The sequence below is a fragment of the Acanthochromis polyacanthus genome, chromosome 10 (assembly GCF_021347895.1).
Source record: "Acanthochromis polyacanthus isolate Apoly-LR-REF ecotype Palm Island chromosome 10, KAUST_Apoly_ChrSc, whole genome shotgun sequence".
NCBI lineage: Eukaryota > Metazoa > Chordata > Actinopteri > Pomacentridae > Acanthochromis > Acanthochromis polyacanthus.
In genome coordinates this window covers 17,049,775-17,062,551 of record NC_067122.1, presented here as the reverse complement: position 1 = coordinate 17,062,551, position 12,777 = coordinate 17,049,775, and the positions used below count along the sequence as shown (strand labels likewise).

Genomic DNA, 12,777 nt, shown 5'->3' with positions numbered 1-12,777 from the left:
TCTCACACTCTATTTCCTTTGTGCATTTATCAGTATAAACACACTATTATTCTCATGAGATTAGTGTGAACTATGGAATTGTGACTCAGTTCTGATGTCTTTTGGAGCAGCTGTAAAAACAAGAAAGACTAAAAAGGGCAAAAACCAAGTCCTCAACATGAAGCAACAGTATTTAAAGCAAGACAGTATGTACAACAACTCGTGTTGTGTTTTGGTCTTTAGACTTTGCCATCTGAACAGAGCTGATTCTGTTGCCTTTATTTGGATGATTTATTCTCACTTTAAATATAAATAAACATTTCAAAGACTAAAATGAGGCAACAGATTTGCATCTCCTCAGTACATTTGCAAATTGTGAGAATATAATTTGCAATCAGCACAAAGAAGTGGCTTTAAAAGGCCGATCAAATCATATTAACTATATTAGATCCCTTTAAAAATGCAAATAATTGAGACGTAATTCAAAGTGATTTTTATTTCAGTCAGGCTAAATTGGTTTTGATACCAAAGAAATGTAAAAATAAAAATAGTACAACAAAGTACATCATTTTACAAATACTCATAATGAAGGTCTGACATATCAGAATAATCAAATAAATTCAAACATGTCACAGTCATAACAAAAATAGAAAAAGTCAATACAGTACATAGAATGCATTAGGAGCTATATATTGAAGTGTTTGCTATACCGTAGACTTTACAAAATTCTACTAGAAAAAACTCCCAATACCAATGGAATACAGGTAATACAAAATGTAAAAAAAAAATACAAACAATACAACAACAAAAAAATGAAAATAATAAAAATAAAAACACTTGTGATGTGAGTGTGTGTGCATTCATACAGGTGCAATCTGCATGCAAATCCGCCTCGGCGTGACAAATGATAAAAGCAGCTACAGTTTGTGAATGATTGTGTGTTGTCGGCGTGACAGCAGCTGTTCAAAACGCCGTGTCAAAAGAATGATGTCACTGCCAAACTACTTCTAAAAAGCTAGCACAAAAACATCTGTGAGAAAAGGATGCATCTAGTTTCATGTGTTGGATGGGCTAAAAATGTGGAACCGCCATCAGTTTCTCCAATAAGAACATCATTAAGTAACACTGACTAAAACCAGAGCATTGGCTCCGTCTGATGGAGAAACGAAGTTAACAAATGCCACCATAGCTAAAGTTTGACTTTTAATGAGCCCAGCCTGCAGTTTATGCTCAGTTGTGTAGTGTTTGGTTGAAGCAACTGATCTCAGTAACAGAATCAGTAATGAAAATCATTTTTTTTAAAGTAGCAACACCAAAAGCATTTGTGCTAACAGACTTAATTGTACCATCTTTGTGCCCCTGATTTAAGACAAAGATGATGAATGGTGCTTAGGATGAGCAGAGTCACTGTGTTTCTTATGAAGCTGGACCTTGGCACTGATCGGCTCCTCCTCAGGGAAACCTTCTCAAAAGATAAATGCCCCAATGGATCAGACAAGAGTACACGGACAAATGTCACTACAAAAGCCCACTAGTAACCAGAACAATAGCAATAATAATAATAATAACAATAATAATAATCCTTATATGTAGCGACGTTTCCTTGCGTCACTTTCAGGGAGTAAAAATAGATAATTTGGCAGAAGAGAAACTGTGTTGTCTCGTCAGTCCACCCTGCATCTTTGAGTGTGAACGGGTGCACATAATTAGCTGGGATGCTAATCCGTTTTCTCCTGGGAGCTCCCATGGAGACAGCAGTTACTATGGTTACTGCATGCGCTCTGTCCCTGTGTCTAGTGTGTGTAACAGTCCAGGAGAAAGTGTGTGTTGATACTGTATTTGCACACAATATGTTTGACGACGAGCCTCGGGGACTTTGCAGGCAGGTTGGTAGTGACGGGTTGATCCTCGTTTTGACTGATCTGAGGTCTGTTTTAGTTCTGAGAGCCCCGTTGGGGCTGTAGATATGAAAGGCTTCTAAAGCTGATCTGCGGTCTGGCTCAGCTACATCTGGACAGAGCCTGGCGCTCCGAACTGAGAGGAGGTCTGACGTTTGGATCGAAGGTGTGGTCCTGGTGCTGAGGGGTGGGGTTTGTAGTCGTGATGTCACTCAGGGGTGGAGCTCTGGTTCTGCTGGTATATGGAGGCTTTGTCCTTCAGCAGAGCCAGGCACAGGTGGCAGCTCCAGCTCCCTAAAAGGCACAAGAGCAAAGTGAGACAGAGATTGACGGCTGTAGGTTTCATAGAAATATATTGTTTATTGTTTGTAAACATCAGAGTCTTAGTTAGGGAACTAGACTGTCTGAACATTCTCTTAATCTTAAGAACTTGTTCCTGGCAAATACGACTCCACATCTACAATTTACTGTTGATACACTTCAATGATATTTTAGCTCTCTAAAGCCCAACAGTTTCACTCTGTTTCTTTGCAGCCGTCACATTTTTACTTACTATGGGTTAATTTTCACTGCAATAGTAAGTCCTGTATCTCTATGGAAACAGCACAACATCGGTGAGAAGTAAAGGGAAATAAAAAAAAAATCTATTTTGTTTGACGTTATATTGCCATAATGGTAGCTCTGCATAGTACAGATATTTTCCTGCTCACTACTATATTATTTAGCTTCCATACGTGTTTCCTATCCTAAGACAGCCTGCAGTTCAGCCCAAGTCAGCCAGAAAGTCCCTGAATTTTCATCATGTGACTGTTGCTCACAGCTGAGTCACTAATAGCTTCACGGTTGCATCGAGTAGTGCAGAAATTTTAGTTTTTCACTGAATCTGGCTGTTCTTGGATAGCTATTAAATACGACCTGTAGGATGAAGTGATTTTAAATTTGATAATTTTAAGTGTAGATTTGTTAAGTGTCCTGACTTAACTTGTCACAGATGAGTAGTTTAACGACCAATAGACTGAGAAACACCTATTTAATAAGATGACGTAAAAATACAATTATGTAATTTGCTAAACTTTAATAAATAAGTAAATAAATGTTACATAATGCCACGTACAAATGTTTATCTATAAATGTTTGAAACTTGCACTAGAATTTTCTGTCTTTGTAAAATGACTCTTTACTCTGTCTTGGTCACCATACAAAGACAAAACTACTTTTCTGTTAGTATTTTTAAGTATGCAGCTAACAAATCATAGTAATCCTTGTGTTCCAAAAGCTTTCTTTCTCCTTAATAAGAGAGACTGGCTTCTGTTAGCTTACAATAATGTCAAGAACGTGCATTTTGAAAAACTGCCAATGCACAGAGGGCCTCTTAAGAATGCGTTTATGTAGTAAAGGTCAGCAAAGCCCTGTGAAAATAGCTGAGAGGTCTCTAAAATACTAATTAGAGAACAGGACAGCAGATCAGACCATCTGCGTTACTGGCTGCCATTAAGGTGACCTTTTCCAAACGTTACTGGATTTTAACCATCACAAACGGATGACATCAGCTGTGTTTAACAACATGCACATGTCCTTCCAGTGTGTGAATTTGTACATGAAGGCGCTGGCTTACCCTCCGGTGGTTCAGTCATAGGTGGAGTTAGACAGTACATGTGATAGCCTCGGTCACAGTCGTCACAGAACAGCAGCTGGTCCTAAGAAGACACAAAGTATTCAGTCAAAAAAGAGACAAAGAAACCGAACAGGCAGAAAAATGTGGGAGCAGTGAGCACATTTCTCACAAAAACTCAAAGCTGTGTGTCATTTAAAAGCGGACTACCTTGTATATGCTTGTATTCAATCACCACAACATGTCACAGTTGTATCTGAAAATGTACACACTAAGGCACCTCAATTTATGAGTTCAGGGAGCTCACTGATCATTCATGCCCTGTTTTGTGACTACAGTGCAGTTGTAGGATAATATCCAGAGAGGAGAGTGCAACCTTTTTATGCCACTCAAAGGTGTTGTGGAATTTTCTGTTTAACAAAGCTCAAAGTGAGAAACCAAAGCTTGAATCAGATTCGATCTGTCAGCCAGAAGTGGTCAATGTGGAACCGCTACATCTGAGGACATGATGACCTTATCTTCACCTGACAGAAAGTCAAAGCTACAACTAAAAGCAAGACTTATGAGTTCAAAAGTTAACTGGAGTAAAGGTGATGCTGAGAGGTTATACTAAGGTTAACTTGAACACAGGTTTTACTAAGAACAGCATTTTTTTCCGTTACAATGGGTAGATACTGAAATATTTAGTGCACCTGCTTTGTCTCTGGCTCATGTTTAGTGTTGTATTTTTGTTTAATCAATCTATCTTATCCTGTGTGTTAAAGATTTCGGTTTTAATGATTATATTGTCTTAATTTCCTTTACTTTTATTTTAACATGTCACTTATTTCCCCTAGAAGATAACTTTTCCAACACTTGTTACCTTTACTGTATCAGCCCAAATATAAGACAACGTTGATGAAGTATGAACCGACCTGTGTGTGTTTTTTCACATACTAACACTCTCCCCTGACAGACTGTTTTCCCAGACAGCAGCTCGTGATTTGACTGCAGTAATTACTCACTATTTGACAGGATAATAATAATTATTATGAGCTGCACTAAAGACGCTGGAGGACACTACAAATGTGTTTTGAATTTCTCTCCTTCCAACCTTCAGAAACTCCTGAAACTGGGCTTATTAAACATTTACAGGATTAAAAACATTCTAAACACTTCCTAATCCAGAAACATTAAGACTCTAAACAACTCATTTTCAACACTTTAGACGACGGGGATAAATGTCTGATACTGTCAACGCATGACTTTTCACTGAATAGAAGGTTGCATCCATGCTTTTCAGATCTCATGTCTTGAGGGTAAACGTGTATGTTCAAGTCAATACAGTACATTGGTTTCATGATCTGATGAAAAAACAATCAGGAAAGATTTGAACAGACGTTTATCACATTGAAACGTCACAACGAGCAGTAGGAGACTGAGCAGAGGTCTGAGAAGCTGAGATTAAGCAGAGCAATTACACTGAGTCTGAACAATGCTGCTGGTTCTCAAGCTGCTCTGCGTTACTTCCATGTGTTCTTTGGGTATTGATATTATTTAACACCAGGGTGGAAATTTACAGAGTCAGAACACATACCAATCACTGGCAGATGGATGCTCAAATTTATCAGCCATTCAAAAGTAAATCATTAGTATTCTGTCTGAAATCAACAGCATTTGGATGGGAGTTGGTTTGGATTCCTATTTAATTTCCATTTATAACTAAATAATTGCTGCAAAGACCACAATGATGTGATATACTGAAAGGTCCTGCCTAAACTCCACTGATTCGGTCACATTAAACTATTTCTTTAAGCACTCCTTTGCATCAATCAGGCAAAATTAGCTTCAGTATGTCTTTTCTTTAGCAGCAGATTGCCACCACTACGGTGCAACTTATTGGGAAAGACTGAACACACATTTACTGGAAATATCACAAAGAGGCTCACATCATTCTCTGAGGTGCCACAAACGTTGCAGCACTTGCACTCGATGCACTGCCAGCGGTAGGTCTTCACTGCGGCCATCATCACTGGAGTGAACTGCAGGCACGTCGGGTGGCCTACAGGAAGGACAGGGAGAAATGTTTGGATAAACAAAACCATGGAGGCTGCTGTTCGACCCCAGTCCAGTAACTGTGATGACTTCCCAAACATAGCTATGCTACAGAGCAGATTTGTGAAACTTTAGATCTCTCCACAAGATGAAGCAATCAGTGTGGTGCTCAAGATCTTCTAAAACTGAAACCACAACTCCAGATGTGTAAAGAACGCTTTAAGTCAATCTATTTATACTGCACATTTAAACACCAAACAAAAAAAGCAACACTGACCACATTGCTGCACAAACCACACAAAACTATAAAAAATTAATTAAAAACTATTTAGGATGGCATGTTTATCTGCTCTAATGTAGGTTGTTACATATTCCCATGTTCAACCAAGAATCTAAAATAAGCCTTCAGCTCAAAGAGCATATCGTTAGCTCACTATAAGTAGTTTGTAGGGCTACAGATTTAGCTTCAAACATTCAGTTCAGGTCACTAGAAGAGTTTTAGTCACCATTTGCCGCTCTGCACTACTTTCTGTAAATTAGGCTTTTCAGCAAATCAATGTTACTCCAGGTAGATATTTAAAGTGAAAACGTATCCAATGAAGTCTCTTTATTTCCATGTCTTCTATGTGTATCATCCACTTGAGAGAATAATGGCTTCAATTTTAGCCTCAGCCTTTTATAGCATATCATGTGTTACATTTAAGGCCCCTTTTAGAGGATTCTACTTCTATAATAAATCAGCCAGAGAGTAACACAGAGAAGGCTGTTCAACCAACTCATGAAGCTGAATTAGACAGCTACAGCTGATATTAATATAATTCCGCTAGTGACAGTTATCATTTCACCTAGAAAGAACTGAGAGGTCTGCTATCGTCTACCTCTGTCTGAAATCAAGGACCCAGTATTTAAAAAGTAAATTCCCCCCCCCAGTCTCCGATAAACTGTATTTATGCCAGGTGATAACAGAACGGTCGAAGCTCCAGCTGAGTGAGAACGTGACAAGTTCATACCTGAGCGTCCACAGTCGGAGCAGGATACCAGCTCTTCTGACTGGCCAGTCTTCTGGTTTAAGGTGGAGTCTCCCAGGCAGAAGTCACAGTAATCATTGGGCAGTGCCAGTCCGTTGGGACCCTTCTTAGTTGCTGAGCAGGAGAATGAGTGAAGACAGCATTCAGTGCACATTAGGCCACCAAGAAAAACCAGTAAAATATAGCTTTCTTTCTCCAGACTAGCACATCAAAACTAAGAAGTCTCTGACTGTAATTTAATACAATTTAGATGCAAATATTGAAGCACAAACCTGCCCATTTCATGTCTGCCAACGACAACCTTTAATCTCTGTACTTGACTGATGATGTATTGAATGTGATCCAAGTAATGAATGAGTGACAGCTGACAAAACGCTCTTGTTGTATGCATTTGCTAACACCGTGTCACGTGCACAAAGAAAAAAACAACAAAAAAACAGCAATGCGATGGGTATGTTCGGGGAGGTAAAAAAAAGAAAAAAAAGATGGATGATATGCAAAAAAAAAAAGGCCAAGAATCCCAACTATGCAAGCAAGTTTCAGTCAGGAGCACTGAGACTAATCCCCGATTTGGGATTCAAAATCATGAAAATCAAAAAATGAAAAGAGCGGAACAAAAAAAAAGAATGAGAGAGAGACTTCCCTTGAACAGACACACACATGCTACACAGCATGCAACCAAACCTCCCTCCCCTTCCTCCGTCTCTCTCTCTCTCAGCACTAGAGCGTGACTCACTCTTCTGCTCCTCAGGCTGGCGAGGAGTGGGTGGTGCCTCGATCTCCTCGCGGTCCTCGCCCTCCTCCTCGGCCAGGTGAGAGTGTGTATAGTGGTAGCTCAGGCCAGGACGGTTCTTGTAGCGCTTCCCACAGACTGACACACACACACACGGTCATACAAAAGTGTTACAGTGATGGCGGCTCATTCGAACTACCGTCCAAAAAGGCCCAAGTGGAACCAAGGTGGAAGTGCGCTGTTCACCACCCCAAAACCGGCTTTTCCATCATTTTTTGAAACTTATTTTCACATAATTAATATTTGGCAGACGCGCTAGTAGCAAACTCATACAGCGGAGGTGAGCATTTGCACAGTGAGCTAGAGCCAACAGGTAGTTACAGAGCACACACGGGGCAGCATCTCAAGAAAAAAATGTAAAAAAAAAAAAGAAGAAGAAGAAAAAAATGCATCCAGTAGAGCAACTTTTCCAATTTCTACTAGTTCCAGGTGGGGTCTTTCAGATCTCGCCATGCATGGCAGAAGGCTTGTCTTTGTCTTTCAGGGAGTAAAAGCAAAAGCCTCTTGCTGACATGCTTGACACACACACAGACATTACAAAGGAAGCTTCTACTCACTGTCGCAGGCGTAAGGTTTATCCCTCTCCTCCAGTGCTGCAGCTGCAGCCTCTGTTTTCTTCTTGCCATTCTTGTCACTGCGGCCCTAAAGAACCCATTGAGACAGGCAGCACTACTGAAACAACAAGTCACAATGTTTGTATACCTAACAGTTATCGACTTTGCAACGTTTTACAATGTCAGAGGGAACCTGTTAAGTTGATAAATTACAGAATTAAACAGCACGTTTTTACCTGAGACTATCATTTGCACAACACACTGATGTAGCCAGGAGCACTGCACTGGAAAACTCCCATGTTGTGTTTAAGTAAAGTTTCACCCTTAAGAAAAACTATTGCTGTCAACTTCAAGCTATCATTATTTTTGACATGTTTTCTGCTAGAAAACGAGAAATAAAATATTTCCATACCACAACACATGAAGAAACTGACGAGATTTTTCTTTTTTTTATGGAAGCAGCTAAAGCTCCAGCACTGAATCTAAACATGAGCACACATAAATATGTTGACGACACTCTGGTATTTCAATCCCCGCATTGATCATCTGTAGGGAACTTAGTGCAGATTAAGTCTAAAGACACTCACCTTGGACTTGCTCTTGCCTCGTCTCTTGGGGGTTTCATCCTCAAAGTCTTCATCATCCAAATCATCCAAATAATCATCATGGTCCAGTACTCTCTGCGGTGAGTAGAGTCTGGATTAGTTCACCATATGAAATGTACTAACTCTACTTTATTATACAGTCAGCACATTGCATCTGGTAAGAATTTGCCTTCAAACTGTTCAAGATTGCATTTTTTTTTCCTTACATGTTGCAATTCATGTATTTTGTTTTTTGGTATTTCACTGGACTTCCATGTTTGTAGTGCACTGTGGTTTAAGTGTATGTAAAAGCCCAACTAGTAACATGAGTTGAAAATTAACAGTAGCTACAAAACTCCTCAGGTCCGTGTTCTGCATTTCAAATGCCAAATAAAATTATTCGGCCTTTTCTGCTCATTGTCTGTGAGGTACACTAAGCCACTGTGAATACATTTCTGAAGTTTGGTACAAGAATGTGCCTAAACAAGAATATGTGTGTTACAATTATCTGTATTTGGAATTACGACGGGAAAGCTTTCATCGTTTGAAAGGCTTGTGAAATTGCCAGGAAAATGTGTTATCTGGTATTGTTAATTGCATGTTGTTAGTGTGTCGTAGCCGAATACAAAAACAAATGTCACATCATTTCATTTGTGGCTAAAGATTCTAAACACATCATAAAAGGTTTGGGGAAGATATCAGCCTTCGATCATGTCAGATCTCACCATGTATAAATCAAAGAGGTTTAGCCTGAACACTGGGGAAAAAAAGCAATGAGGAATAGCTTGGCAAGCACAAAGCAAAACAGACTGTACTTCTAAAAAAACATGATCAAACCCAGTAGCATTATCACACAAGAAGGAGCTGATCCTTAAATCATTTAGAGATTATTTCTAAAACGTCAGATGCTGCAGTTTGTTGGGATTTGCCCTTTTAACATCGCAGTGTACTGAGTTCATTTGCACAGTTCAAGATCTGCCAAACTCACTGAGACATGACATTCAGCCCGCTTTGAGTCTCACCTTACGGATGCGCCCGGAGGATGTGTGAGTGGCTGTTGATGTGGCAGGAGGTTCTACAGTGGCTGAATCGTCCTCAGGGCCACGGGCGTCCGACACGCCACTCCTCCTATCAAGAGGCTCCCCTTTCAGCAGCGCCTCCAAACTGCTGCCGTCCACAGCTCCCAAGGTATCACGCTTCAGACCCAGCTCCAAATCTGCTGCACATATGAAGCACAACAGTAATGCATGCATAGACATGTCATATTAACAGCCAGACAAGCAAGCCTGTAGAATAATCAATAAAAAGAACAGGTCTCCAGCTAACAAATAATAAATATGGCCTTATGTGCACCAAAAGTTTTCTAGACATTAAAGGTGAAGTTCTACCAGGATGGATAAAGCCAGCATATCAAATATTGCTGTGATGTTAAAAGCTGATTCACCAGAAGTGGTACCTGCTTTGAGAGGAGGAAATGCCAAGCGGGGGTCCTCAGGGGGGTGAGAACGCCGTTTCTTTCTCCAGCGACGAGCAGGGTAGGTGTACAGCTGACCTGGAGCTACACCTGATGCAGCACAGAGCAGTACAAACGGTAAAACCAACAGGTGAAGTAAGTTCTGGTGTGGTCTAGGAAACCCTGAAAATACTTTGTGTTTTGAAAGATGTTTTTCTGTTCAAATGGCATGCTATGGGAATAATTATACTATAAATAATCAATCATTCTGAAATCACATGATAGTAAACAAGAAGTTCTACAGCTAAGTTTCCTCTTAATAACAGCTGGTTGAGCATTTTTAAAATGACAGCGTGATTGGATTACATCATGAGGATACAAATATTTACAAATGACAATTATTCATCACAGTGGATCATCATTCAGCACTACGTATATACCTGCACTCCGGTGTCTCTTCTCCATCCAGATGTAACAGTTAGACTGAGCCACACCAGTCTGAGAGTCCAGGAAAGGCATGAGGATGCTGCGCTCAGCACACAGACGAGCATTGTAACTGTGACACTGCTCCATAGCATCTCTGTAATACTGCTCTCCAAGCCTGAAATGTGAAAGTTGTACACTGACAGGTCAAATAACACAGATCAGGGACAGACTGTTAATCACCACTGCTGGACAAATATTCCATGTGAAGCAAAATGAAAACAATTAGCACTTTGTGAAATAAATAATGTCTAGACACACGTAACAAGCAAGCACTAACAACTAACAACTGTGTTCTTAAACATTTATTTCTGCAATGTCTTGAATAGATTTCACTGTTTCTGTTTTGACATGGATGCACTGAATACATTAAAATAACATATTTAATTACAGTGTTAATTCTTGACTATGTAAAAAATAATTCGACAAATTACAAAGTACAACTTTTCTGAAGCTCTCAGTTGCATTTTAATTAGTTTAATCAAATAGTATGACCCTGGTATCTGCTTAACATAGCACACAGAGTGTAAAAATACACTTTTAGTGTTCTCTGGTCAACAAACTATGGTATTTACTATTTACCGGAAAAATATCTGTTGTCAATGCAATTTTCTGTAACTTGTCAAGTTTCAAAAGGATTCCTGCATACTGTATGTAGGAGTCCTTCAGAAACTTTGGGATATGACTTCTCCTCTCCTTATCCCCCTGTGTTACTTATCTGCCAACATGCAAATATGCAACAAGCTAATATCATCTGATGTACAACAGTCGTGATTTTTTAGTTAGGTTCATTATGTGGCACAATGTGAAGAGAATAATGATACATTTATGTTAATGCAAAATTTTGTGTAAAAAGACATGATCTTCAGTTATTTTGAGCCTGATACTGTGATACAGTGCGGCAGAGATCAAAAGCACCTTGAAAATGTGATCACACAAATTGAATTTCGACGAGCTGCAGCACAAAGGAGCTCTGAAATCTCTGCAAATGGCTCCACTAGACAACCTTTTGCTACTTTTCTTGCATATTGCAGCATTTTGACTCTGTAACTGAAATATGTCTCTCTTGTCGCTACATTACCACTCAGTATAATCCCATTTATAACACCGCAGCCATTTTCGACGTGTTTAAAACGAGTGATCACTCTGTAATGCGAGTAACTGTCTTCCTCACAGATACAGTATTAATTCTCAGCTTCTCTTTGTCGCATTGTTGTATCACACTGCTCACAGACTGTTGCTCTGGCTTTAAGTTGACCGTATTTATTTATTTATAGGACACATATGACGAAGCCTAGTTTGATTACAAAAGCCAGCATTAACAGTAACGATGCAGGAGAGTCGGAACAAAAGGTTGATTGTTAGCAAGTCTCTCGTCACAACAAAGCGCCCGCCAACCTGACAGGTTACTGAAGAATTAACTCTCTCCTTCATCTGCAAGCGGCTGACTGCTACCAGACTGATGGTGCTGTTGGTCACACTACATTAAACACACCCCAGAGCAGCGGAGTTGGGCATTAATAGTGCCTTAAACGCAGCTCCACAATGGATTTGGCTCATTTATTTGTGCCCACAGCTAACAGGCTAACCTTAGCACAGAGGATAACGTTATTCTCTTGGGACAATTTTTGTATTCAAGACTGAGGGCGCACTGTGTACAGTTTTCTTCACCCTGCAGAAACACGATAAACAACTAATTAAACGGGCTTCTCTGTGTCGCTGGTCGCTTTACTCTTACGATAAATAAAGATAAACTTACACTTTCACAACACTGTCGACGGCCGCCGCCATGTTTGCTTATTGCAGTTGTGTGAACTGCCAATGCGCCTGCGCACAGACGTTAGTGACCGTTGCTGCCCCCTGCTGCGTTAAACAGGAAGTGCAAATTTTACAGTGACAGCAAACACTGCCACGATTTTTCATTCATCAACATTACTACCTGATTATGAACAACAATGTTTTATTAAGTATATAAATATACAAAAATCTTGCTTTGAAAGAATACTCACATCTGAAGTGTCCAAGTGCGACCCTGGCAAGGATTAAACAAAAGAAGTCTCATCAGTTATTGTAACTAAATGTATTAGGAAAATACAAACTGAAACATCACCTAAAACATCATTTAAAACCTCCCATTAATCTCCACTGTTGTAGTCTGGTGCCCAACAGCTCTACTTTTGGGCAGTCCCAATCACTGACTAGATCATTTAATTCACCCTGTGATATGATCTGTGGTTCAGTAGAGGGGTATGCTGGCCTGAAGTCTGGGTTAGCTAAATGTTGATGCCACAGTATGAGCTGTATCCTGGTCCTCATCATCATCTTGTTCATCATCTGAGTCTTGCAAGAAGGGTTCTGG

At 39.9% G+C, this 12,777-nt stretch overlaps 1 protein-coding gene across 3 annotated transcripts; it reads right to left on the bottom strand.

The window, feature by feature from the left end:
* Positions 1-460: 460 nt before the first annotated feature.
* Positions 461-12,291, bottom strand: LOC110970491 (zinc finger protein ubi-d4-like). 3 transcript variants are annotated; one of them, XM_022220778.2, is made up of 11 exons: positions 12,178-12,290; positions 10,376-10,536; positions 9,939-10,046; positions 9,505-9,701; positions 8,486-8,578; positions 7,902-7,986; positions 7,288-7,422; positions 6,534-6,665; positions 5,418-5,530; positions 3,493-3,574; positions 461-2,171 (listed from the first exon to the last, which is right to left on the bottom strand). In XM_022220778.2, exons 1-11 carry the CDS (start codon positions 12,207-12,209, stop codon positions 2,086-2,088), a joined length of 1,224 nt encoding a protein of 407 aa, XP_022076470.1. In that variant the 5' UTR covers positions 12,210-12,290; the 3' UTR covers positions 461-2,085. The 3 variants fall into 3 exon arrangements, with proteins under 3 accessions (XP_022076470.1, XP_022076471.1, XP_022076472.1); XM_022220779.2 differs by having other exon boundaries at positions 9,505-9,698; XM_022220780.2 differs by lacking the exon at positions 7,288-7,422 and having other exon boundaries at positions 12,178-12,291.
* Positions 12,292-12,777: the final 486 nt, after the last annotated feature.